Source organism: Phalacrocorax carbo, chromosome 14 (assembly GCF_963921805.1).
Source record: "Phalacrocorax carbo chromosome 14, bPhaCar2.1, whole genome shotgun sequence".
NCBI classification, from domain to species: Eukaryota; Metazoa; Chordata; class Aves; order Suliformes; family Phalacrocoracidae; genus Phalacrocorax; species Phalacrocorax carbo.
The window spans coordinates 16,010,905-16,037,893 of NC_087526.1; the positions used below are offsets into that span (position 1 = coordinate 16,010,905).

Genomic DNA, 26,989 nt, shown 5'->3' on the forward strand with positions numbered 1-26,989 from the left:
AGATCCCGCCCGACTTTGTAAAGTCGCTGCCTCAGGTTGGGCCGGGGCCGGCTGCCATCTTGGCCGAGGGACGGAGGAGCTGCTACGCCGCCGTGCCTGGTGAGGGGAGCGGGGATCGGCGCTGCGGGCGGGGCGGCAGGGAGGAGGCGGAGGCGGCGGCGGTGGGGACGGGACGGGGCGTGAGGGGACCCTGCGGCGCGGCGGGGCACGGCGCGGCGGGGTGGCCCCGCCGCTCTCGGCTCCGGGCGGCCGTGGCGCGGCGGCGGAGGCACCGGGGCGCGGGGGACCCGGCGGGCGCAGGCCTGGCGTCTTGAGGGGCTCCTCGCCCCCGGGAGGGCCGCGCTGAGGGAGGCGCTCCCCGCCGCGCTACTTCCCCGCGCCTCGGCGGGGCAGCTCCCGGGCCGGCGCGGCAGCATCGCCCCTTCCCCGGGGCAGGGGGCGGCGGTCCTGGGAGCCCGGCGCTGCCCTGCGAGGGCTGCCGGGCCCCGCCGCCCTTTCCGCGGCGCTACCGAGCCCTTTCCCTGCTGGGGCCGGGGGGGGACACCCCTGCCCGGCCCGGCGGCTGCTTGCCCCTTTTCCCTGGCCCTCCCGCGCTTCCTCCAGCCGTCCCCAGCAGTTCTTCCCCTCCCCGGCCGGACCCTGCCATCCTTTCCAGGCTCTTCGTCTCTGAGATCAGCCTCTAAACCTTCGCCCTCTGAGGGCCTTGGGGATTCGCTCACGGCAGAGGCTTCGCTTTCCGGCAGTGGCCCCGCAGCACAGCCCTCTTTTCAGCCTTTGTGTTGAGCCCCTGTAAGGAGCGCCTCCCCTCCGCCCTGGGGTCTCCCTCCAGGTCAGACGGCTGCTGCTCGGCCAGAGTCCGCTGCCTTTGTCTTGTCAGGGTACAGCCGTGCCTTGGAGTAATGTTTCCCCGCGATAAAGCGTGACCGTAGCTGGAGGTTTATACTGAACTCTGCTCCCTCTTGTAAACACAGCAGAACGGCCACGCTGGTACCACCGCTTTATTTTGGAAACACGTACGAGTTCTAGCTGTTAACACTCGCGTTTCCAACTAGGCTGTCTTTGAGCTTGTGTGGCAGTAGTACCCAGGTAAAAGCAGAAGAGTGTGTTTGAGGATGTCTTTATCTAATTGGCTCCGATATCCAAGAATTCAGCTTGTTTTAACAGCTGCATTTTGTGATGTTAAATTGACAAAAGAACTTCAGATCTGTGTGATACAGAGAGAAAGGTGGGTGTAGTGTTTAGGGGATCTGTTGTCATTTGTGTGGCAGCCTTTACCCTTGAAGCTTCAGAACGTATCCCCAGCAAAACTTACCTTTATACCTCAGTTAGAATTGAAGAAATCAGGAACCAGGGTACTTTAAACTATCTTTTCCCAATATATTACTACTTATTTTAGTGAGTTTCTCATTGTTTTGTTTGGCCTCTGCTACCCTGCCACTCCTTTTCAAAAAGGAGAGAAATCCAGACTGATATTTATAAGATGACAATCCGCGTTCAGAGAATTACACTAGATCCAGCTACTGCTTGCTTGTGTTTACTTAGAAAAAAGGCATAGATGTTTGAATGAAACTGCAAGCTGTCTTTGGTTCCGATGATTTTAATGCTTAAAAAAATAATCTTCTTTGAAAACAACAAATCTAAATTATTTTCTCTCTTTTTACAGTGGAAGTCCAAAGCAGTTCTAATTTATTTGCAGTTACATTGCTCTTTGCTACAGCTTTTTAAATCTGAACTTGATCTAGTGTTCATTCTTAGTTGTGCTTTAGCTGAAAGTTTTATTCACTACACTGAATGCATTCACCTCCAAGTGATCATTGGAATAATATGTAGCTTTCTGATTCAAAGTGAGTTTTCTTGTGCTTAAGACAAAGAACTGATACAGTACATGTGGAAGATGATGTTGCAGTGGAAAATAACTGAGACTTCGGAGTGCTAACTTTGAAAGCTTCTTACAGATTAAACAGTTATTTTGGGGCTTAAGAGAGATTGAGAGAAGATAAATTCATATAAATAATTAGTTAAGCAGCATCACTTCATTTTCTTCCCTCAGTTTTCTCTCCCTTCTTAAAGTTCTGTTTAATACAGAAATACAAAGTTGTGTTTCTAAGAAACAAATGGTTTGGGGAAGTTAACTACAGAATAAGCTAATAGGAAGACAGGTAGTAAAGTAGCATGATGTTTCTCTTGTAGAGTTTAAATTAATAATTTTTTCTAAGAAAGCTTGCCTTAGGACTGCATGAAAAATAGATTTCATGAGAGATTTACAAAATAAATTATTTTTACAGCATATGCAATAGATAAGTCTCTTCTCAACAGTGTTATCAGTATCAGTCGATGATAGCATCTAAACAAACACTGTAAATTTAAGCTGTTTAAACAGTAGTAAATGTTTTTAACCATAGTGAAGTGCTTTTCATGTTGCAGAAAAAAACCCAATTTGATTTGTGCTTAAAAGCAACGAAAAGAGTCTGTAGGATTAGAGCAGAAGAAAACCCTCTTGCAGATGGTAATGGTGAAGCTTCTGGGAGTGCTGTCCCTGATGGTGTTTACTTTTAAGCTTTTCTGTTTGGCTAACTAGTTATGTTCATGTAATGTTCTAATTTTTGTATAGTCTGCTGTAATTGAAGGAACTACTTTGTGCCCTTACACCTAAGGAAAGCGAATACGTGTGCATAACCTAGAGGAGAGTATTTGCCTCAGTTGCTCACTGTAACTGTACTTTGCCCAACTATAGAAGCACTTTGAAGGTGTGCTCGCCTCAGAAGAGGAAGTAGACAGGCCATGATTATAGTCTAGCTTGGGAGTACTCTGGTTTTCTAGATATTTATTTTTTACTGTCTCATAAATTGAGTATTTTTAAAGGTTTTAGGCAATCCTTCATGGGCTTAGTTTGACTGTTAACCTGAGGTAACTCTGAGTCCATATTTTGGAGGGGGAAGGGTAGTTTTTCTCCCTTATCCTTCTCATCTGAAGAGTAAAGCAATAAGGACTTGAACATTTTCGTAAGTGACTGGCATTCAGGTTTTACTTATTGTAGTGCAGATATGCTGCAGTTGAAGGATCGATCTTTTTCTATATAAGAATTGCAAATTACACTTCATAGAAATGAAAGTATTGTAACAAAATGGGAAAGAGCATTTCAGAGAAACCAAAGCCCTGTTTCCTATGACCAGCTCATAAGTTATGCCTGGAATTTCTACTCTTACTATACTGGGGCATAGAACAAACCTCCTGGTAAAACACCAAGGGCAGATTTTTTTTCCCCTCCTCTGAGGAAACAAGATACCAGATCTTGTTACGCTGGTTATTCAAATAGGTTTTTTAAACTTGGCAGTATGTTCATATGCTGTTCTTTTTTTTTTTTCAAGAGTTTTATTACAGTCTTCCCATTTAGAAGCTGATAATGTCTGCCTTCCACCCACCTGCCTGAGTTATGCTAAACTGTGCTGGTAGGAGAGGCCTATTGCTTCAGTCATGAACAGAACTCTGTACATGTTTACATTTAGATCATTGATTGTGAAGTTCAGAGCTCAGGTTCAAATGGTATTGTTGTTGAGCAAGAAAAAGCCTATTTTCTTCAGGTAGATTGTTAAAGTTTTATTTTGTGGAACACAGTTTCTAATCAAGAAGCAGTGAGTTAGGTGACTTACCTTTTACCTGAAATGTGCAGATCTCGGCTTTTGGATTGGGTAGGTCATGATATGGAAGGCGGAGCTTTCAGGAAAAGAGTGTTAATATCTGCCTCTATAAAATCTTTATGCTCTGTTTTCATTGTAGGTCTAGCTTTTTGTCAAGGCTAGCCTTTAGACATACTTTTACTCTGTTAGTGTTAGCTAGATACCTGGTTATCTTTTTAAAGTATAATACTAAGGAAAAGAAAGATCAGTTAAGGTTTAAAGATCCTAGATAGTAAAAGACAGAGCAAAGACAGGTCTGTAATCTGGTTCTGATTTATTCATTAGTTCATCAAATGGATAGCCAGTTGCAGTGAATTATCCATCAAGAACATAAAATTTGTGACTGGGAGCATGTTTATTTACTTAAAACAGGATTGTGGTAGAACTTCTGCCTGTGCAAGTCATTCGTAAGTGGTTACTGCCCTTTTAAGCTTTGCTTCGTCCAGTACAGTGGAACAGCTAAGGAAGACTAGATGCTGAGCAAATTGAAGAGTATGTACTGAGACACAGAAGAATGGATTGTGTTAATTTTTAACACGCTTTTGGTCAGTATCCATCCCTAGTGCCAGCTCCTATCCCCAGTGCTAGCTGTCTTTTAATTATATATTATTAATCATTGCTATTCCTTGACAGTTAGAGTGGTCAGACATCCACATTTTTATTTCTTCACTGCTGGTTTCATAAACATTTGAATGGATTAAGACCTGTTGCTCTAAATACTGCATTTGTACTTTTCTGACATCTTAGTTTTTGCTCTGCCAGTGCCATGAGCTGCTCTTCTCTTGATTTATTTGCTGAGTAGCTAGATGGAGTGAGTTCATTCTTTATAAGGATTCCTCAACTTTAAAGATTTTTTGCTTTGGCTTGTCAGAGTCTGAATTAATTGACCTTTGGATCACTGATTAATTTCTCTTCATAGGGTTTTGCTTCTACAAGTGTGTGTGCACCTTGTACGTATATGTATGTGTGTATTTCCTCCTGCTGTAAATATATCATTTCACGGACTAGGTAAAAAGTATGGCAATTAATATGCAAAATAGTTCATAAGGTGATTATGTGTTTGGCCTAACCTTTAACCAGGCTTGCTAACTTCTGTGAAAGCGATGAGCTGCTTAATTTCACTAGATTTACTTGAAGCTGAACACCCTTTCATATCTATTCAAGTTAAGACCTCCTGGGGTGATCCTGCATATGAAGAGCACTTCATTCTATAAAGGAATGGAGGAAAAAAAGAAAATACAGGAGCTTAGAAGGTAAAATGTAAGTGTGACACTGGCATGTTTTTTGTATAAGGATAGCAAGGCTGCTTCTCTTCAAAATGTATGAGATTCACCCAGTGCATGCGTTGTCATCAATGATGCAGTCTTCAAAGCAGCTTCTTATTCCAGCTGTTTGAAGGGGAATAATGTGTATAATAACAGGAGAGAGAAGGGAAATGCTAAGGGTTTAGGAAAACACCCTGACCACCTCACTCTGCATTAAAAAAGTTACTATAGCTATCCAAACTAAATAGCTGTCACCTGTGGTTTCAGGGTTTTCTTTACATTGTGTTATTTAGTAAATACTGGCCATGTGTACCATTTCCAACTCCATTCCTTTAGGTTCATCACCTAAAGATACAGAGGAAGACTCACCATCAATGGGCAGTACTTCTGCAGATATTTGGCATGCTCCATTTTGTGCTTGTTAAATTGAGTTTACCAGTAAGACATTAGAATATCTTTTTGTCTTTTGCAAATGTGACATGTGCTGTATATTAGAATGACCAATCTCCAGAGCAATGCTACATTTGTTAAACACTTGCCTGAAAAAAAATCTAGTTCAGGTCAATGAATAAGCTATCACAAAGCAACAGTGTTCTCTTTGTTGTTCTTCTTGTGCACTCATCATATTTAATACCGGTTCTGAAATCTAATTTGGGTGAGTGGATTTGCACTGTGTGGAAACCTGTTGACATTGCTGGTGGTTTATTTGGGTACTCTCAATGGTTTAAAGGTTTTAAACATAGTCCTGTGAAGTGTGGTGCGTCATTACTTTTTTCCTTTCCCTTCCTTTCCACGCCTCATCAGGCCCTCAGATCTATAAGATTTTTATGGCACTAGTGACAATATGAGTTATTAAAGCAAAAGAACATTTAGGAAGAGTCTTGCTGTTGTCTGGGATGTGAATGTCAGAACAAAATAATACTGTCCTGATGGTGATATTAGAGGCAAAAATGCTCTCAGAATAATGTGTGTTCACTTTGAAGCTGTGAACTTCCCAGTGAACTGTATGTTGGAGTGTAGAAGATACCAACAAAATGAAATTCACAGTTAAGGGTGGACGATGTAGGGGTTGAGGGGAGGGACTCTGTAGGCACTAATGATAGGAATAGAATCTATTGTGAGAGAAAACCTGTGCCACAGCTGGGATCTCTTTGCTTTTTGGGATTTCACTTCCTGTTTTTAAAATAGTAAACTCTGTATTTTGTATTTCTTCCTTCATGACTTATAATGAAATGCAGTAAGGTTCTTATGCATTGCAAACCAAATAAACAAAGTGTCTGAACAAAATTTAGAACAACAACTGTCAGGACTCCTCACATGACTTAGTCTCAGGGTTTGTATCTGCAAGAATGCTTTGCTGATCTAGAAGGTCATTACAGAGCATTCTGACCCTACGGGCCAACACTTTTAGTCCAGTATGTGACTCAATTTTTGGTTTCTCAAGTAATGCATGGATAGGTAAGCCATGAAGGGGTGTATGTATGGTATAATAAGTGTGTTCACACTTAATTACACTCTTTGTATAGAATACTTTGCCAGGGCATGCAAAGTATGCCTATTTTATATTAAAAAAAAATCTTTTGCAGTTATCAGGGGCCCTAGCCTTTTTTTTCCTGAAGATTTACTGAATTTAAATAGGTCAGTGAGTGGCAATTTAGCACTAGAATGGGCACAAAGATAGGGAAGGACTGTGTGACTGGGAGGAGTGTGAAGGGGAAGGTGGGACCACTCCTGCAACATCAAGCTGCCAGAGTAGACCTCACCATCTGCACTCCTGATAGCCGCAGCCACAGTATTGCCGTCACTCTTATTATACAGTTGCCTCTGGCTCACTGTTAAATTTTAGTTCAGGAGACAGTTCTAAGTTTCTCCACAGAACTGTGGGCTTTAAGTTCAAAAATTTTATTTATTACTATAGTTGGAAGTCTTGGGTCATGCACGATTTCAGAAGAGAATTCTACTTTATCTTCTGATAAAGGGCAAAAGGGTTTTAGGGCAGTGCCACAAAAACCAAGTTAAATGAAAGTGCTGAGAGTACTGAAATAGTGGTACAGCTCTAAGCCATCTTTCAGCTGTAGCTTCTGTTTTACTTTTCAGAGAGCCATGAACTGGAACATAGCAAGCAGCTGTGTTTTGTAGGGTTGGGATGGTTGTGTTGTCCATTCCTGGCTATGCTTTCGTGTTGCCATCTGGTCACTCGCAAAAGGTTCCTAGGTAGCAGGTGATGGACTTCTGTTGCAATTAGAAAACATGAAGATGATTCCTCTAGAACTCAAGATTTTCATTGCAGCAGTTTGCAGTTTTAAAAAAGACAGTGGCCCATAGTAGACTTTCAGATACCTCAGTGTTTACTTAAATGTCTCTTTTTTTTTTTCTCCCCAGAAATTCTCGTTTCTATTATTACTTTTTGATTTGTGTGCTTATTACTTTAGTAATACATAACTTTGGTTGGAAAGATGCAACCTTTATTTTTGGCTGACAGTGAATTTAACACACAAACGTTACTTCATTTTGTTGCAAATACTAGATTTCCAGTTCTAGTTTCTTTGATTTTGGTAATGCTTAAGAGTATTCAGAGAAGCAGCTTATTTTTTCATATGGGGCAACGTATGCATATTCATACGTTGGTAACTAGTTAACTGTAAGGATTTCAGTGCATCGGCTACTGTAGTTCTTGTTCTTACAGCTCAAAGTTAATCAAGAGGAACTGTGTCTTATACCATCTGATTTGCTAAAGCAAGAACGCAATCAAGAGTTGAAATCAAGAGATTCCAAATAATCAGCAAATTTCAGATTTGTGGTTGTCACTGATAGTACGGAGTGACTCATCATTTCTTGGAGGAGCCTTGGTAGGTTGAATTGCAGATCTGTGGTCTGTTTTGATTTGGTTTATTGCTCAGGTACCTACAGTGACAATCTGTTTAGCAAGATAATTTTTGTCAGGTGATACAATTTGCCAGTATCTTTCTACTGATGCTTCCGTGGCCGTTTTTATCTGTGTTCTTGGGAACAAAGAAATGGAGGTGTATCTGGGGCTCTCTTCATTGTTATATCCCAGAGGGAGGTACCTTTGTACACGTGTGAACCGTCATCAGTGCTATTGAACGCTCCTAAACCAAGGTGCATTGTGTGCTGTACAGTTCTGTACAGAACATACATACCAGCTTTGTTTTGAAAAGTGTATCTGCTAGATTTGAGCCTTCCAGGTAACAGTATCTGGTTTTGGTTCTGGGTTTATAGACTGCTAGTGAACAACAGCCTTTCAGAAGGCTGCTTTTAAAAGCATTCTTTAAAACAACTCTGGTAGTGGATGAAGTTGTCATTCGTACTAGTGAATACAGGTAATAGTGTAATTTAATGGTCAAGCTTTCTGTTCCTTTTTACATTCCCCCCAGTGTTAGACTTTATGTACGTTTGTTTGAACAAGGATGTGTATGAACCATTGATAATGAAATGTTGTTCTGAGAACAGAATGGGCAAATATGCTGAAGCAAGCATTGAGCTGTAAACAAGAAGAAAACCTAATGTTGGAAATCCTCTGTAGATGCTGTCCTTTGTTAATAACTGAATATATAACTGCTGCTAAAGTGACTTGTTTTAAAGCTGTGAGGTGGATGGTGAAACAGAAGGCAGTGGCCTTGTATTTTGTTTTACTGTGAGAGCTTATAATATAGAGATTGTTTCTTATTGACACTTCAAAAGTAATGCCTTTGAAATACATTTTAAAGTAGCTAAAATACAAAAACATTAGTTTTATTCTGATGCCAAATCACAAAATAACCAGTCAAATGAATTAAACCTTAAGTGGTTCTCCAGCATATCTACCAGTATCAGTCTTCTATCTTTCTTCCCATGGGCATCAAATTAAATTCTGGAGTTTCTGAAATTCGCTCATGAAAATTAATGATTTCCACCTTTTTAATTGGAAAATAACATAAAACTGTAATCTGAACTGTGATGTTTTGTGGGTATTTCTGTAATAATAAGGGGAGCTAAATGTATGATGCACTGGGAACTGTGAAATGAGTGAAAGTTAGTGGATATATTAAAACCATATGGCTGAAGTGGTAGAATAGCACATTGATGTGAATTTTTCAGCTTGGTATGCAGCTATATTATGCTTCTATAATCAGGTTACCTGTATGTATCATTGGGATTTTTGGCAGCATCATTTTTTGTTTGATTTTAGTATCATAAGTGAAACTCCATTGCTGTTCTTTCCCACTGATGTTTGGATTAATTTATGTAGATACCTAGCAGAAACTTCTGGAAACTGTTAGAGGATCAACATCCTTTAAGTGACACTCCAGCCCAGATTTGTCACACATGGGATATTTTTAATGTAAAATAATTAGTTTGATTGAAAGTACTACAGAGATTGGGACAGACGCTTTATAGATGTGTGGTAGAGAGATGGAGCAGCATACGGGTAACTGTCCAGATTTGCTCTGGAAAGTTAGCACTCTATGAGTTAAAATGAAGGAAATTCTTAAAGGTATGAACAGTGCGATACCTGCCAAAAGCAAAGTAAAATGTCTTTTTGAATAAAAGGAGTATCAACTGTGATAGTCGTCGACTTCCCCGTCTCTGACATTATGTAAATAACGAAGGGATAGCACAGGTTCCAAGGCAATGATATGTGAATGTTCACATATGAATGAGGTTTCTCTTCAGGGCAAAAGAAAACTAAAGTAGAGAAAGCCATGTGCATGTGAGGTGTACAGTAGCATTCTTTCTGTTGGGACAGGCCTTGTTGGAACTTGGCCTTGATTTTTTTCATGTTTTTCAATTTCACGTTACCTGATTGTCATTAATTGAAGGTATATACACTTCAGTATACACAGTCTTGGATATTTTGTCGAAAATTGACTCAAGCTATATTCCTTTGTTCTTTATAATAAAGAACAGCAATAAGGTCAACAGAAGTAGTTTTTTAAAGTGAGAAAAAATAGCTAGTGTAGGCTTGTGCATTGAATTTTAATATAGGACTTGGGAAAAGCTGCAAAAATTAAAGTAGATGACACTCAAGATGAAGATTACTGAAGCTGAAGAAGGTGCATGCTAGCTTGTACAGTCTGTGCCTTTCCTTTCAAACTAGTAAAACTTAAGCTGTAATCAATAACTGGGCACTGAAAGGGAATCTCAGTTTGGGGAAAAAAAATATATAATCAACTTGATAGATGTCTCTTCAGAGGAGGAACCTGCTACAAGACAGGGACCTGAAGAGAACAAGCAGGAAGAACAGGACAGGTACAACAGGAATTATTGAGCTTTAGGAAAGTCGAATTCACAGAATAACTGAGGTTAGAAAGGACTTCTGGACATCATCTGGTCCAAACCCATCTGCTGAAAGCAAGGCCAGTTAGGGTGGTCAGTAGTGTGTTCTGTTGGGTTTGGAATATCTCTGGGGGTGGCAATTTGGTAAGCTTTGCCACTATTCAACCACCTCACAATAAAATAAATTAAATCCCCTGTTCTGAAGTGGAATTTCCTGTGTTTTAATTTGTGCCCACTGCCTATTGTCCCATCACTGAGCACTGCTGGGGAGAGTTGGCTTCATCTCTAACCCTATATACCCCCTTCAGGTATTTATACATACTGATAAGATCCTCACGAGCATGTCGTTTCCCAGGCTTAACAACTCTAGCTCTCTCAGCCTCTCCCCATATGTCATGTTTCAATCACTTTATCATCTCTACGGCCCTTCGCTGGTGTCACTCTGGTACGTCTGTGTAACTCCTGATTTGGGGAGCCCAGAACTAGACATGCTGGCGCACCAGATGTAGTCTCACCTGTGTTGAGTAGAGGGCAAAGACACCCTTTGTCATCCTGGTAGTGATTCTTTTCCTAATGCAGCCCAGGATCTTGGCGACCTTTTTTTTCCTGCAAGGAAGCATTGCTAGTTTGTGTTCAAAAGGACCAGTGTCTTCTGCAAAGTTGCATTCTGTCCAGCTGCCCCCCAGCCTTTACTGGTGCATGGGATTATTGCTGCCCAGGTGCAGAACTTCGCACTTCCCTTTGTGGAGCTTTTGTTTCATCAGTGTATTTGCTGAGAGTGATCTTGGTCCCATTGTCCAGGTCATAAATTAAGAAGCTAAACAGTATTGGTCAAGTACGTACCCTGGGGTACAGCACTAATGACTGGCCTCTGACCAGAATGTGTACCGCTGATCACAACACTTTCAGCCTTTCAGTTCAGCCAGGTTTTCAGTCTACTCCCCAGCCCTCTGTCTGGCCCATACTTCATCTTGTCTATGAGGACGTTACCAGGAGACAGTGTCAAAGATAATCCATGTCCACTGCTGTCTTCTCACCTACCAAGTCATCTTATCATAGAAAGCTGTCAGGGTGGTCAAACATGATTTCCCCTTCATAAATCCATACTGACTAATACAAATCACCTTCTTGTCCATAATATATTGGGAAATGGCTCTTACGAGGATTTGTTCCCTGACCTTCCCTGGGTTTGAGATGAGACTGACCAACCTGTAGTTTTTGGATCATCCTTCTTGCTCTTTTGAAGAAAGGAGTGACATTTGCTTTTTTCGGCACCTGGGAATGTGGAGTCTGGGCTGGGCTCCAGTGCTGGGTCTTCTCTAGTGCTTAGAATGAATGGGAAAAGAAACTTCAGTTTTTCACGATGTCTGTAGGTGCTTAATACTACTTGAAGTTTTTTTCTCCTTGTAAAAAGAAACATATTTACACAGATAGCAGTATTCAGTTACTGGTCTTCCTTCCACATGAAACAAGTAGTTCTGTGGTCTAGCTCATTGCTTAGGCCTCAGAGAAACACAATCTGTCACCCTGTTTGAAGGCACATTTGAAGACAGCATTAATCGTTCAAGTTAAATAGATACATGCTTTAAATGCAGTCTTAATCTATTTGACTAAAAAGATTCATATTATTTACTTAATTTTAACTGCTGTGGTCATGTCTTTCCAGTATTTTTGCAGAAACAATTTTCTAGCCTCGATTTTGTACAGAAGAAGGGGAAAAAAGCAGATCTATCCCAGTGATGGAGAGTGGGAAACTTTGGGGTTTCCTTTTTGTATTTTTATAAAGGAAAATGTTCTGTGAATCTCCTCTGAAACTGTCAAAACAGAGTGAAAGGTAGAAGTCTGAAACAAAGTGATAAGCATACTTATGCATGAAAATATCTAGAGCCACATTCAAAGAATTAAAGAGAACAGAAATAATACAAAAGAATGAGGTTGAGTCAGTGGACGTAATGTAGCCCTGTAGAGGTTTTCTGTATGTCCAGGATGCATACCAGAGAGGAATAGGTAAAGGGAAAACAGGGAATACAGAATATAGAGCTGTTCCAAAATAAAACTCTGGAAATGTATATGATGTTGGTATTTTGTCTACAGACCTGTCTTACTTCCTAGCTCCGCTCTGTCATATTGCACTGCTTGCTGATGTGGACCTAGTACAGCAAATCAGATTAAGCAAGGTACAGTGAGAGTTCAAAAACTGCCATGGCTGGAAAAAGGCTGCTGACATTCTAAAAGAAGCCATAACAAAAGAGAGGTCGACTACTTTATTTCTGAAAGGTGTGTGCAAGGAGTTTTTAGAAAGATTGGAGTACAGGAGGTGAAAAATGGGTTTATCACAAAACAGGAATCTGTTTTGGCGAGTATTTCCCTCATTGAAGCTTAGAAGCTGTAAGAGAACGCAATAAGCTAATGCAAACTGAAAGAGAACAGACCTGGTTTTAAATACAACTTTTAGAAAGGAATTATTTTAATTTTCCTTGAATGTGTACAATATGAACAAGTATAGAAAAGGAAGAAGCACTAGAAGTCTTCAAGAAGAAAAAAGAAACCAGAAAGAAACCTAGACTGAAAGAAAGGGAAGCATTTATCTGGATTTTTATTGAGAAAAGGTACAGAGAAGCACAAATCCTAAGGTGTTAAAGGAATAGCTATTACATTCACTAAACCCAGAATTATTTTTGGAAAACAGTGAAATGGAGAATGTTTCAGAAAGAGTTAACTTAGCTCTTCTCAGTCTTTCAACTGAGAGCCATATGAAATGAATATACAAACATACACTGGAAAATTATTACGCTTCTAAGAATTAAATTATGTAACAAAAGAAATCTTGTAGTATAAAATGTCCTTTCCAGCCTAAATTATTGTGTGGTTCTGTTAAAAAAAAAAATTGGGAGGAAATTAGGAAATAATTCATAGAAGTGTTCTCATTTTAAGATACCCTTGTTTCCTCAAATGTTCTTTCAGTAACACATTTTAGTTATTTTCAGTGATTTTTAGGTAATTTTTTTTAAATACACAGCATAGGGGAGAACAAAAATATACATGGGAAGGTTCTGAGAGATAAGGTACAAATGCTGCTTGACAGTTGTTTGCACTATGTTCAGAAACATCTGAGAGTAAACCAAGCAAACTTTTCTCATCCTGTGTGAAATTTTTCACCAGGCTTTGAAATCACTAACTGTTCTGGCTATTTTGTCTCCCTGTCCTTAATTTTCTAGGCACTTCATAACAGATGAATTTTTGGTTTTTTATAGTGTATTTTTTATCTTTAAAGTTTTGTTCATGTGTTTAATGTGAAATACCTTTTAATCCTTGAATATATATTTTTTAAAAATATGGAAATGTTAATTGGTATTTTTCCTGAGTGCTTCTACTAACTTTTTGCGTTTCAGGGTAACGTAAAACTGCAAAAAGATGAGTACAAGGGAGGCGATTTGAATTATCTCATGCAAGAAATCGTCAGTTTATATATTAGAAGTAAGAATGTACAATTTTGACTTAATAGTTTTGCTCTGGGTGATCACATTAAGATTATTTCATTGCCCTAATTAAAACTTAATTGAATAGCATGAATAAGTAGCTTATGGCTTGTGGATTTGTGTGACCATCTTCTCACTACTGTGTCACATAGCTAAAGCAGTGATAAGTGGAGGCCTCCAGATAAATTCTTTCCTTCCGCTTCTCATAGCAACAGGCAGAAGAGACTTTGGGTAAAGTTCTTCACAAGTTTTCTTTTTCATGCTTTCATGGTAACACCAACATTAATATTTGACTGAGATGCTCAAGACACGGACTTTTGCTTTGTAGGAACCTCTTGTCCTCGGACGCAGCTGAAGTACAAATGTAGCCATAGGGCTAAATGAGGTATTATAGGGCAGACAACAAAAAATATTGCTGCTTTTGGTAACTGTGTTTTGTAACTATCTTGGACTTCTCTTCAATGCTTCTTTGAGCTCAAAGTTGTCCTTTGTGATAAAATTTCAGTAGTGTTGAGAAATATAATCTCCAAATTACAAAACAAATGCATGTGTTTCTAAAGTTAGGGTACAGTCTTACTTAGGTAAACCATAGCCAAGGCTGCATGCTGTAGAATATTGTGTTTATGAAACAGCTGCAATTCAGAGAAAGCCCTAATGCTTTTGGGTGCTTGATCAGCTTGCTGTTAGTGCTCAGTTTAACAGTGACTGCTTGTGGCTACCTGGCCACACTGTCTGCTTTTCCCTTGAGAAAATTCTCATCCAAGGTTACATCTGGAAAATGTTGTTTATACTTTCTAGGTGCTTTCTTTTTAGAAACCTGGAAGTTTAACAGTGTTGTTTATTAAAAGTGAAATATCAAAAGTCTTTTTGCCTGTTAGGGCTCTGTCAATACATGTCTATTGGTTACACTGCATCAGTCTTTGTAACAGTCTTTCCTTCCTGTCTGAGGAAGGATGTCCCTGAAGTTACAGCACAAATTACTTTTTTTTTTAACATGGATTTCCACAAAGCTCCATGTAGGATATGGTTTACAGTGCAAGGAGGTGGAAGAATTAAGAGGGAAAGCTGTAATTAATTTCTACAAGATGTGAGAGTTCTAATTGCCAGAACTTGATGCCTTTTTGTAAGAGATCAATAATAAGTCTAACAATCCTAATAACAGTAATTGTGTAATGTCAGAGGAACTTTGGTATTTGGAAGTGCTAAAAGGATATTTCCCTATGAAAGAAAAATATTGCTCATTCTGAGAAGCTGATTCACTGTGTAGTCAACCACCCCCAGTTCTGGAACCTCTTCAGGGCAGCAACTCTCTGATCATAATACTGTCAGCTGGTAGGTTTCAGATCATGAGTTTAATTTGTATGTTGGAAGCTGAACTTCCTTTAAACCATCTTAAAAGAAATGTGATGTAACTGAAATGTGGTGGTCACAGTAGAGCAGTGTGGTGGGTTAACTGTGGCTGGCTGCCAGATGCCTACCAAGCCCTGCTCTCACTCTCCCTTCTCAGCAGGATGGGGGAGAAAAAATAAGATTGAAGAAGCTCATTAGTTGAGATAAGGATGTGGAGATCGCTCATCAGTTACCATCACATGCAAAACAGACTTGACTTGGGGAAGACTGATTTATTGCCAATTAGAAATAGAGTGGGATACTAAGAAATAAAAACAAAACTAAAAACACCTTCCCCCCAAATCCCCCCTTTTTTTCTGAGCTCAACTTTACTCTACCATTCCCAGCTCTACCTCTTCCCTGCCCCGAGTGGCACAGGGAAATAGGGAATGGAGATCGTGGTCAGTTCATAACACTTGGTATTTGCCAGTCCTTTGTCCTCACACTTTTTTCTGTGCTCCAGCATGGGGTACCTCCCGTGGGATACAGCCCTTCACAAACTTCTCCAACGTGGGCCCTTCCCATGGACTGCAGTTCTTCAACAATTGCTCCATCGTAGGTCTCTTTCCATGGGGTGCAGTCCTTCAGGAACAAGCTGCTCCAGCGTGGGTCCTCCTTGGGCCACAGGTTCTGCCAAGAAAACGTGCTCCCATGCGGGCTCCTCTCCACCGACTGCAGCCCCTGCCAGGAGCCTGCTCCAGTGTGGGCTCTCCATGGGCTGCAGCTCTGTTCAGGGCACATCCGTCTGCTGTGGTGTGGGGTCCTCCTGGGCTGCAGGTGGATATCTGCTCTAGCATGGTCCTCCATGGGCTGCAGGGGGACAGCCTGCCTCACCATGGTCTTCTCCAGGGGCAGCAGGGAAATCTCTGCTCTGGTGCCTGGAGCACCTCCCTCTCGTTCTATGCTGACCTTGGTGTTTGCATAGTTGCTTCACATTTTCTCACCCCTTTCTCACACAGCTGCTGTGCAGTGTTTTTTACCTTTCCTTAAATATGTTACCACAGAGAGGCTACTGGCATCACTGATGGTCTCAGCTTTGGCCAGTGGCAGGTCTGTGTTGGAGCTGGTTCTGTCCAACATGGGTACAGCCCCTGGTCTCTTCTCACAGTGGCCACACCTGCAGCCCCCCACTACCAAAACCTTGCTACATAAATCCCATACAACCACCTACTACAGAGACAAGTTTGGGGCTAAATTTGATTAGTTGTCTTTAACAAGTTAAGTAAAAACGTTCTGTGCTCATACCCTTAGGGATTGGTTACTCCGTCAAGAAAAAGAAACCAATAGTGGTTTAAAAATCTTGACCTATAGGGTAAGCTTCCAAAAGGAGGGGGCCTAGGAAAATAGTTTTGCCCATAGTGTAATGGATAAAAGAGCACAAACCCTTATAAACAAACTTCTGCTTTGCCAGTATATTGTCAGCCTGTGATAATACCTGGGTACTTTCAGCCCTAAAAGCAATAGGCTGGAATATCCGGTTTCTTGAATGAAAAGCAATTTGTCTTGCTTTGCAAGTAGCAAGGTAACTGCTTACCTTCCAGTCCACAGATTGTAGCATTGTTCTGGTTGTGTACTACCACTGAAAAATTTTCCTGAAGCCTCATCACAGAATTAAGACAAAACATAGTCCTGAGTCAATGCAGTATTGTGTTGAAACTATTATTACAAAAGATTTTTTAAAAAATAGTTTAAAAGGCCAAAATTAATTTCTGAAAGCAGTGGTTTCTGAAATGCAGGAGTTAATGTCCAGCAGTTTAAAAATCTGTTTAAGTTTCTGGTAGTTATGATGATGCCAGTTTCACTGTCTTCTCTGTCTTCCTAATACGAGTTTAATTCTCCCTGCTGTGGGTTAACATGCGTGTGAGGTTTAATATATCTTGTTTTCCAATGGTGGTATTTAAGAACCAGCCATTTTAAGTATTGCTCAATTTCTACGATTACAGCATTGAAACAGTTTTAGCTTAGTGGTTTGCATATATGGATTGTTGTCCTCTTTGACATGGATTGTACCATGAGAAGGAAATGGCTGAAATAAAAATAGACTATCTTTTTGTTTTCACAAATGGTTATAATTATCTTGTGCAGCTCTCTGCAGTGCTTTTTCTTGCCAGGCTTTTTGGAATCAAGCAAAAGGCATATGATGTTCATGTACACTTTTGCCTTCCCTCCCCCCAGCATTTCTTAAAAGTTAGCAAAAGCTAACATCCTTCTAGTTAGGAAGGAAGTTCATTGGCAAGTTATCTGAGTTGGTGGCAAAGCCTGTTTTGTCCCTTTTGTCCTGCCTGCCAGTTTTAGTCTAAGAACAGTCTGGTTGGGGAGTTACTGATGTGCTACTGAGAGGGGGAAAAACTGTCAGATTTTTTTTTCTCTGAATTTTGTACTTTGCAGTACTGTTTGTTTACATGTCTCTTTTTGTCAGTTCTTTTATTCAGTTTCAAGTACTACATGTTTGTAGAAAAATGTCATATGAAATATTTCTACTGAGGTGCAGGTTATACGAGCAGGCTTCTTGGTGCATAGAAATGCTAATGAATTAATTATCTAATTTTGATGTAAGTCTTTGGTTTTGGGGGCCTGAAGACATAGTTTAATTTGAATTGAAAGCAGTGTTGTCAGAAGCATTTTTCTCTGCAGGTTGAAGTTGATGGACCAGTTTTCCTAATCTGCGCAGTTACCGTAAGGAACACTGGTAATCACTGGTACTGAGGTAAAAGCTACAGGGTGAATATAATATCACTGTGTGTCTGGCCACAATGTTTTCAGGGTTATTCTGTCTTTCCTTGGGCAATCCCTTTGTTCTCATAGTCAAGCTAAATGTTTTTCAGCTTTTCTGATGTAGAAACTTTGGATTCGGAAGAGCTTCCCACGTTCAGTTCTCTTCTGAAGTGGTAGATATTTGGGGAAAACAAGGAATTGGCGCTGTTGATTAGTGTTGCATAAGTAATTGAGTGTTTTTAGGAAAGGTGTTTAAGGCTTAGTCTGTAGTTCCTTAGTCTTTGCTCCTGTAATTCTAAATCTGTTCATGACACAGAATACAGCCATCTTTTGATCCTATTGTAGGATATCAGTATGGTGTCAGACTGATTATCATTCATGTTCTGTATGAGGTCACAGGAAATTAGTACAACAAAACTGTGTGTAACTTTATAGGAAGGGAATGTAGTATTTACTTTTAAAGTCTCAAATTAATTTTACCCACTCACACTCATTCTCTCATACATTTCATTTACTCTTTCTCTCACACTTGTGTACTGAGAAGCAGCAGGACATTTTTTACACGTTGAGGTGGTATAGCCAGTGTCTCTTATGCGCATCATAGAGTATCTGACAGCTGCTTATCATGCTTTGGGTTCCTTTTGGTGACAACAAACTGCTTTATAGACGGATATTTTGTATCCTTTGGCAGTCAAGAATTGTTTTACGCTAGTCCTTTGCTTTAGAATCCGGCTTATTTCAGCCTCCATAAATCTTTAGTGAAGGCTAATGCTAGCTGTTTTTTCCTGTATTGGAATATCCATATCTCTATAGCTACAATATGTTTTCCTGTTGGGCTAACAGGAAAAGGAATGACGTATGCGATCTGCCGTAGTGCTGTCGGCACTCTCCTCTCTTAAACCACATGCTGGCCAGTCATCTGTGCTGCAGTCGTATCACAGTGAAGGCACCCTGGTCTTGACACACTCTTCCGTTTTATTGCTGCAAGAAGTGTCCTTTGTTATCAATAAAAGCCATTCATTCAACTTTCATTTTCCTGTTTGTTCTGATTTACGCATGCATGTTTCCATTCCGTCTTTGTTCATACCAATCTTAACATCTCCATTACAATTCTGTGTAAGGTAGGTTTACTTGCAGCACAAAAACATCCAATAGAAAGATTCTGGATGGTAGTTATCTAGAATAGATTCAGATACACTCACTCATAAAATATAATTAGACCTGTTGATTTAGAGGAGATACGACTTCTGGCTCTGATATGCTCCTGTACCACTGATAGTTTGTAAGCATATATAATGAGAAAGTGGTTCCTGTGTTGAGCCAAAAGTACAATGGATTGTATACATTGTGTATGTGAATTAGGGGAAAATGTAAACCACACATTTTTAAGACAGCTTAATGGATGAAGATTCTACTTCAGTGTCAAGGATTTCTCATTAGGAATTCCATAGTAGGGAAAAGACAGAAGTCGGGCAGCTCTTCTGTGTTTTGTGTATCTTGCTTTTCCCTCATTGCAGCCTCTGAAGGTCATGTCACTTGGGTTGCTTCCTAAACTGATTTAATTGTATTTCCCACAAATACATTTTTAGCTAGTACATTGAATTGGCTCAGGTGTTGTCTCAGAGCCTGCATCTCGCTCATTCTTATCAGAACAGCTGCCTGTTATGTTAGCTTTGTAAATAGTTAGACTGAGAGTGTACACAGCAGCAGGGAGGTGTGCCTATAGCGCTAACTGCGATATGGGTGCTGGCTCTAATCTAGTGAGAACAATTATTGATAGCAGTGGAGATACGACAGCCGCTAAGTAATTCAACCTAGAGTCTGGTTTTGGACCTGGTATGCACTGACTGTATTTCGCATTTGTTCAAAAAACAGTTCAGGCATCTAGATTTTAAATTTCAATAGATGTATTATGGCAGGGACTATTTTGATTTTACTGCATTTTCACTAAACAGATGTGGTGCTGCTCACATGCAGTAATGGCCAAGGGAGCTAAGCGGCATTCTGCTGTTAAAACCCTCTTTGTTTCCATTCCTTATATAAATATCCCTTGATGCAAACCTCATAATTGCTTCCCTTTTCAACATGTATTCAATGCTCTTACTATTTGTGTCTATTCTCTTCTTCCTGGCTGATTACTCAGCAGTTTCTTTCTGTATGTCATCTTACTTGTTTGGGCAAAAGTGACTGTGTCCTTAAAACTTACTTTAGGGGGAAAAAAAAAAGATAAAAATCTAAAACAAAAACAGCTTTTCAAACCACTTTTTACTGTAAAGATGAAACTTGAACAGCTAAAGTAACTGCAAATTTGCTAAACAAGTAAGTTGCCAAACTGTCTCTGCCTAGACTGACTGGGTAATTATATCGAACATTGAGGAGAGCTTTTCCACAATATGCATGCCTTCAGTTAAAAAGAGGATTCAGTGTTTTGGGGGAAGGAGAGGAAGCATTTGTATTTAATTTCTTGCATACAAAAAAGAGCTGTATTAATGTAAACAAGTGACTTTGAACTTTCTCTGAAATATTTAGTATAATCTCTTATCTGTAACTCACCTGTTGATAAAAAAGCCCTAACTGTTGTAAAGGGGACATGTTATATTTTACATGCAATTTTTTAAACAAAACTTTGTATATTTTACACTTTTCCAAATGTCTGTAATCCTGTGTTACACAGGTTTTCAAAACCATTTTCAAAATTACTAGGTATGTTAAATAAATTTTTTCATTATGTGGTTTTTTTTTCCTGGATTGTTGAAACAGCAACTACACTTTAAACTGGTACACCTGTAAAGAGCAGTTTAGCCTGTTCTTAAAATGAATTAATAAACATAAGGCTTACAGCAACCAACAATGTGCAATTATTTCAGTATTTTTTAAATTATGAGAGCATGTGCCAACATATTTTCAAAGCTATGCATGTGTAATATATAGCCACGGGATTTCATTCTGACCTAGTTATTTTCTGTTCTTTCAAAGAAATATGAAACAAAATTACCTTCTTTGATAAGTCAGTTCTTTAACAGATTAATCCCATTGCTGAATAAAGTCACCATAAATTAAATTGGTGTGACACTAAAGATCTCTCAAGCCTTTGATAGTATTTTTCTTCTATTTATATGCCTTGCTTTTGCAGGGTAAGAAGCTCCTTCCTGCCTCTACCCTCACTTTGCTTTAACCAGGAAGCACTCAAAGCTGCCTTTCTCCCCACTCCTTCTCATGATTTGTTAAAAGAAAAATAAGTGAGGATCCTCCCTTTCTGTCTTCCTTTTTCTGAAAGTGTTTCCTCTAGAATTTCTTCTTTCTTCCACACCACTCCCACAAAAAAACTGGTGATGAAGTTTGTTGTCTTGGGTTAAAATGCTACTGAAGATGATGCAGTTTGGCCTAACAGCATCGGGTCATGCCACAGGGGAGGCTTCTGAGAAAGCGCTGTAGTTAGAGGTGGAATTCAAAGAACTGAAACCCAACAGGATGCGTGGACCGAGTTTCCTACTGTGAGGCGGATTTATTTTGAGCAGTGTTTGCTCAGACCTGCCTGAGTACAAGCAATGGCATATACAATTATGAAGCTGAGCATAATTTATCTAATAATCTACACATTATGGTAGCATGTTATAAAAACAAACCGACCTACCCAGGAGTAGGTATGCAGCCACCGGAGAAATTCAGGCAAGCAATTGAACGGTTTATTTTTATGAGAACAAGATATTAATTCTGTATTATTCTGTATTATATCTTTTTGTGGGCCAAGTAATTTGTCTTGTTCATTTCTAAGAAAATTATACTTACGTGATCATGCTCTGAGCATCTCTTATGCTGCCCCGCTGTCTCTGTCACAGCTTTCAAACCTTTCATCTAATGTTCCTAAACTTCAAAATCTGGCAGGTTTCTTTCAAGTGGGTAGCAGATTCTGAGGGGAAAAATGGCAGTATGAGCTTACTATAATTTAAAACAGAACAAAACCAGACCACAAAAAAACGCCACCCCAAAAAAAAACCCAAAACAAAAACCAACCAAACCAAACAAAAAACACCCACCAAATACCTGAATATTTATGAAGATGTGGGTAATTTTCTACTGCAGAAAAAAACCTTTGTATGCATTCTCGGTCATTTGGAATGAGAGTTTCAGCTTGTGGAAGTACATGTTGCATTACAATGAATTTATACAGTGACATATCTAGTTTATAATGATTTCTCAAATTATATTTTTGTTGATAAAATGACTATTTATAACACAGTCTGAAAGCAATCATTACACTTCTTTCCACTGGCAAGGGGTTCAGAGGTCTAGTACAGTTAAAATGCTTGTTGCTGTTCACACACGATGGCTTGTTCATGTCCAGTTGCTGACAGAACTGCTTGTCTTAGACATTTGCTTGTCGCAGAATCCTAAATATTGTTTCATTGTAATATAACTAAATAGAAATATTTTAATAATGATCAAAGAGTGTATGTTGTCTTACTTTGTGATTAAGTTTACAGGTAGCCCTAGGCTGTTTTTGAGTTGAAATAATCTGCAGTGTTAGCATTAAAAATAGCTGTTAATATGTTAGTTTCTTACCAAACAGATTTAATTTGTATGTGTATCTGTTATATAAACAAAGAGGAGTTAGATGCTAAAAATTAAGTTTAAATGTAGAAATCAGCTGGATATATGTGACTTGTGGGGTTAGTGTGTTTTGCAGTCTCCAAAGTGTCATTCATTAATCATCATGGATTCTGATTTGACGAATTTGTGTATTTTAGCCTTGTTTCTTAGGAAAATGAGGTGTATACCATTCCACCTGCCAGTCCTGTTCTTCTCTTTTCTTCTTTTCCTGTGTGTTGCACAACAAACTTTAATTTCTGATCCATTCTAGCTAAAAACTGATGGAGGTGGAGGTAACCAAGTTGGTTAAATTTCTGAGTTATGAAAAATCTGGATAGGGAAGAGACTTAAATTAGTGCCCAGCTGAGAGAAAAGCTGCAGTGTGAGTTCAGTCATTATTCCTCGCTGGATGTCTGGCTGGGAATCAGCTCTTCTGCTTGCTGAGTCTTTTTCAGCTGGCAGTTAAGGGGAGCAGAAGAGGCTCTGGGGTTAAGGTATTTGAAAACATGAAAAGAGAAATAGGGCTACTGAAGTGCAGGGCCCAGGTAAATCGCTGCTTGCTGCTTCTTCCTCTGAACTCTCCTTTTTCCTGGTTAACTAATGGAGCTTGATTTAAGTGAAGAGCCTCTCTATTTTAGCAAGCGTGCAATAAAATAAGATTCTTCAGTTTTATTGTTCAAAAATAATTAGGAACTTTATGGCAGCTCAAAGAACTAAATGTGTAGCGTAGGTTCTTTTATTAGAAGTGTTGGGAGGCCATAGATTCTTGAAATTTTACTTAAGTGTTAGTGAAAACTATGTCTTGCTATGTACACACTTGCACAGATATATGTGCTAACTCAAATGTTTGTAAGACAGTCATTTTGGATGTGATTAAACTGCTAGAATCTTTTCTGCATATACTCAATGAAAAATAATAAAATATTAAAATAGTTTTAATGAGTGTATTTTGCAGGCTTAGAAATTAAAGTTAGCTTTAACCTGTGCTTCTGAATGAATGATGCTTATTGTATGACTTCGGTTGAAAATTATCACCTTCAGTAACTGCGTTTGTATTATGTGCAGTGTTATTTCTCCAGGAGGAAATAGCAGCTCTTCTGTAAATGTAAACTCCTTCAGGCTATCCAGTATGTCTGCATTGGTCTAGATGCTATTCAGCTGCTTCCTTAAAGCTTAAAGGATACCTAGTGAGTTTGGTAGAACTAATCACAGGATCAGAATTAGAAACTGTCCTCTAAATCTTTTAAATTTAGATTACTTTTGAAATACTTATTCAAAGCTTTTTTCACTCTAGCAAATTTAGATTTGTGTGATTCACATCTGGACTCTAGTAATTAACAGTACTGAACTCCACTAATAACAATATATACTATTTAAGCAAGGCAGTACTTTTTTTTGGTGGTGTCATGTTCTCTGGTAGTTAGCACTAGCATCAACAAGCTGCAGAAGGCAATAACTTCCTATTTTACCACTTTGAAAATACCTGTGGAATTACAAATTTCACAGTAATGGTCACAGAATACAAACCTTTTGCTTCAGATTGCAGCCTCTGAAAAGAAAGTTCTGACGTTCAGATTGGTCTCCTTTTACAAATTCTGTTTTGCATGCATGCAGAGGATAAGACATGCTCTTGTTTAGACTGCTTGTGCTGTTATCAGTTGGTAAGTTCATACATGCAGCCTTTTGTACTTCAAACTACCGATAGCAGCAGCTTAAGCTAACATGTTACTTTCCTTGTTGGAAATCATGTTGTGTGCAGAAAATGACCTGAGAGCTGGCACGTGATACTTGATCTGCTTTGGGATTCAGATTCTGTGTCTGACCAGAGATGCACAGCAGTGGGCTGGGAGATTTGCGTGTGCTGATTAGCTGACCCCTTGGCCAGAGTAGCTGAGCCTCATGACAGATGGGAGCCCAAAGAGAGCTAGGTCAGTTATATAGGTGGATGAATGGTTTTGCAGTAGGTTATGACCACAGAAGACAGTGAGGAAATGGCACAAAGGAGGGGACACGGCATGAGAGGGATGCAGTAAGTAGTCTGGAAGTTATATCCAGCAGGTAATTTGGAGTCTTCAATAACCCATTCATTTTCCAGTGGGTAATCTGCTGCAGAGGACTTACTGACATATTTCTAATTAGTTGGTAAGGGATGTTGTGCTGAATATGTGTTTTAAAAATGAATAGGAGACAAGGATATCTGGATATTTCCAAAGTGATGTCTGTTTTTAATGTAATAGCACACTATTTCATTTCTGTCTGTTAATAGCGAAACTATATGATATATCTTGTCCACTTGCTCCCCTGTCCCCCCAAACCAAATACTGAATTGAATCAAGCTGAAAGAATAGTAGGAATACCTGCTTGCTTTGGTGCTGGGAGGGTCAGACTAGCACAGGTGTAAGGGTTGGGATGTGGAGGAGGGAGGGTTGGGCTGTGAAGGTTGTCTTAACCTCTTCAGAAGCGATGTATTTCCTCTTCTAGTGAAATGCTTTGTACAATTACAACCCCGTCTGTAGACTTGATCTGACTGAGTGAAAACAAAAGACATACAGAAGCAAGTTTCTCTAAATTTGAAATCCACTTTTCATTTAATAATTCCTTTGCAGCCTTTTTCCTATGCTTATGGATTGTGGTTTTCTTTTTTTTTAAAAAAACCAACCAAAAACCAAAACACGTAATACGTGACATGGAAGATAAACTTCTTAGCCAGGACTTGCGACATCAAAGTAGGCAGATATTTTCAGACGTAAGAGGTACAGCAAACTTTGTGATTAGAACATCACACTCTCAGTTAGTTGGCAAATGGAAGGGACAAAATCAAAAGACCTCTTTTGCCTAGGACATGAATATTTACAGATCATGCAATAGTAGAGACTAAGCCCTTTGTAAACCCTTTTCCATACTTCGGGGAAATGGATAGGAAATAGAAAGAGAACAAGTGTTGTTGTTTTGTTTGCAGTATAATGTATCTACATGTCAAAAACCAGATGATTTAATTTTTGAGTTTCTAAGGATTCAAATGTTTACATTGTCTCTTCATCCAGATCCAAGATCCAGCCCGTATTATGGCTGGCAGTGGGTCCAGATCAGGACCATCCAGTGGCTTTTCCATGAAATCACAGCTTCAAATCACTGGTAAGCCTTTTGAAAGGTTATATCTTTTCTGGTTAGAAATGTAAAACTGTTTTTCCCACAATTAAATGGAAGTTATTAGTATGTTGCATTTCAGGAAGTTTTGAGTTGTACAAAGCCCGAGAGAAGCTGCACAATAAAATTGATGGTGTTATGCCGTCATTACTTGGCAGAAATGTAGATATTTTAGTCAGGATTTTATTGGAAATGCATTTTGAAATTATACTTTTTTGTGTAGAAAAAAAAGAGGAATAATTCTTTTTGAATGCTGTTAAGTGTATTGTACAGAACAGCCCTCTTTGAAATGTAATAATGTAATATGAAACTGCTCTTGGTTACTAACACTTTCTCCTAACAATCTTTTTACATCTCAAGTGAAGTGAATCTGAACTGCTGTTCATTAAATTTGACTTATTGCTTCTCCCTTGTACATGTTTTTATGGCCGCTATTGTAAAGGAGCTTTAATAAAAGTGTTGGTGAGAATATTACTGTAATTGAGCACCTGTAGATTGCATAGGAATAGATTTGTATGACCTCCTTTGCTTTTTGTAGTGCCCCACCAACAGAGCAGGTGCTGAAATTTAATTACCAAGTTTTCCTCACTTTTGCTCTCTGACAAATTTTACTGAAGCGTAAAAGTTGGAGCCTGGGAATGGGAGATCTGTGGATATATGCAGGTCTGTGTTTAGAAGCATCAAGGGTAAATTTTGCACTTTGAGTACAGGTATATGCAGAATTTTCACAAAGCTGATATTGTGGGGGTGCAAAGAATTGTCAAAAAATAAATGGGAAAGCTTTAGAGTAGAAAGGAGGTTGGAACTGAATAAGTTACGCTGACGCTAGCTGTCACACTGAAATCACAAGCTTGTTTTTTCTTAGTAGGTCGTGACACTTTAAGAGAAATCTTGTCCCTGCAGGTTGATATTGGAGAGAAAAGCTGAAGAGGTTTGGAAGGAGATATAACCTCCACATAGCTGTGGCGAGCAGAGCTAAGGACTGGAGTGGTGCTTGCTGCCTAAGGCTTGTTCAGTTAAAGGCCTGTGACTCACATAAAGAAAGTGAAGTTGAAAAAACATCTCAGTGTTTAGAATTGAGGCTGTTAAGATGTTTGAATGGTTCTTCATTTCTGTAGTTCAGCCACAGTCTGTGAGCAAACTAGTTCCTGTGCAAGCAGGTGTTACCTTTTTGTAGACATTTCTGTAAACAGCACCTCCCACCTGCCTCACCTCCCTGTTCGGCTGTCTTCATTACTTTAAAATGAACTTTCCAGTTGTCTGGGTAAGAACCTTGGAAGTGGGTACAAGACCACTGATTTGTGCTGTGTCAAAGTAGGTTTTGATGCCTTTGAAATAGCTGGTGATGTTGAGGCATAAGATGCTGTAGTATAGAAGTACTGGAGACATAAGGGGAAGGGGAGCTATTTCTGAAAATTAATGTTAGCTAGTTGAAGTTATTTTCTGTAAG

At 39.4% G+C, this 26,989-nt stretch overlaps 1 protein-coding gene across 2 annotated transcripts in view; it reads left to right on the top strand.

Annotated features, from left to right (window-relative positions):
* The window catches only part of ITCH (itchy E3 ubiquitin protein ligase), a 62,372-nt gene continuing 35,383 nt past the window's right edge, over window positions 1–26,989 (top strand). For both annotated transcript variants that reach the window (XM_064465019.1, XM_064465020.1), the window contains exons 1-2: window positions 1–99; window positions 25,437–25,527. In XM_064465019.1, the coding sequence (XP_064321089.1) occupies window positions 25,458–25,527 (70 nt within the window). In that variant the 5' untranslated portion in view covers window positions 1–99; window positions 25,437–25,457. The remainder of the gene's footprint in view (window positions 100–25,436; window positions 25,528–26,989) is intronic.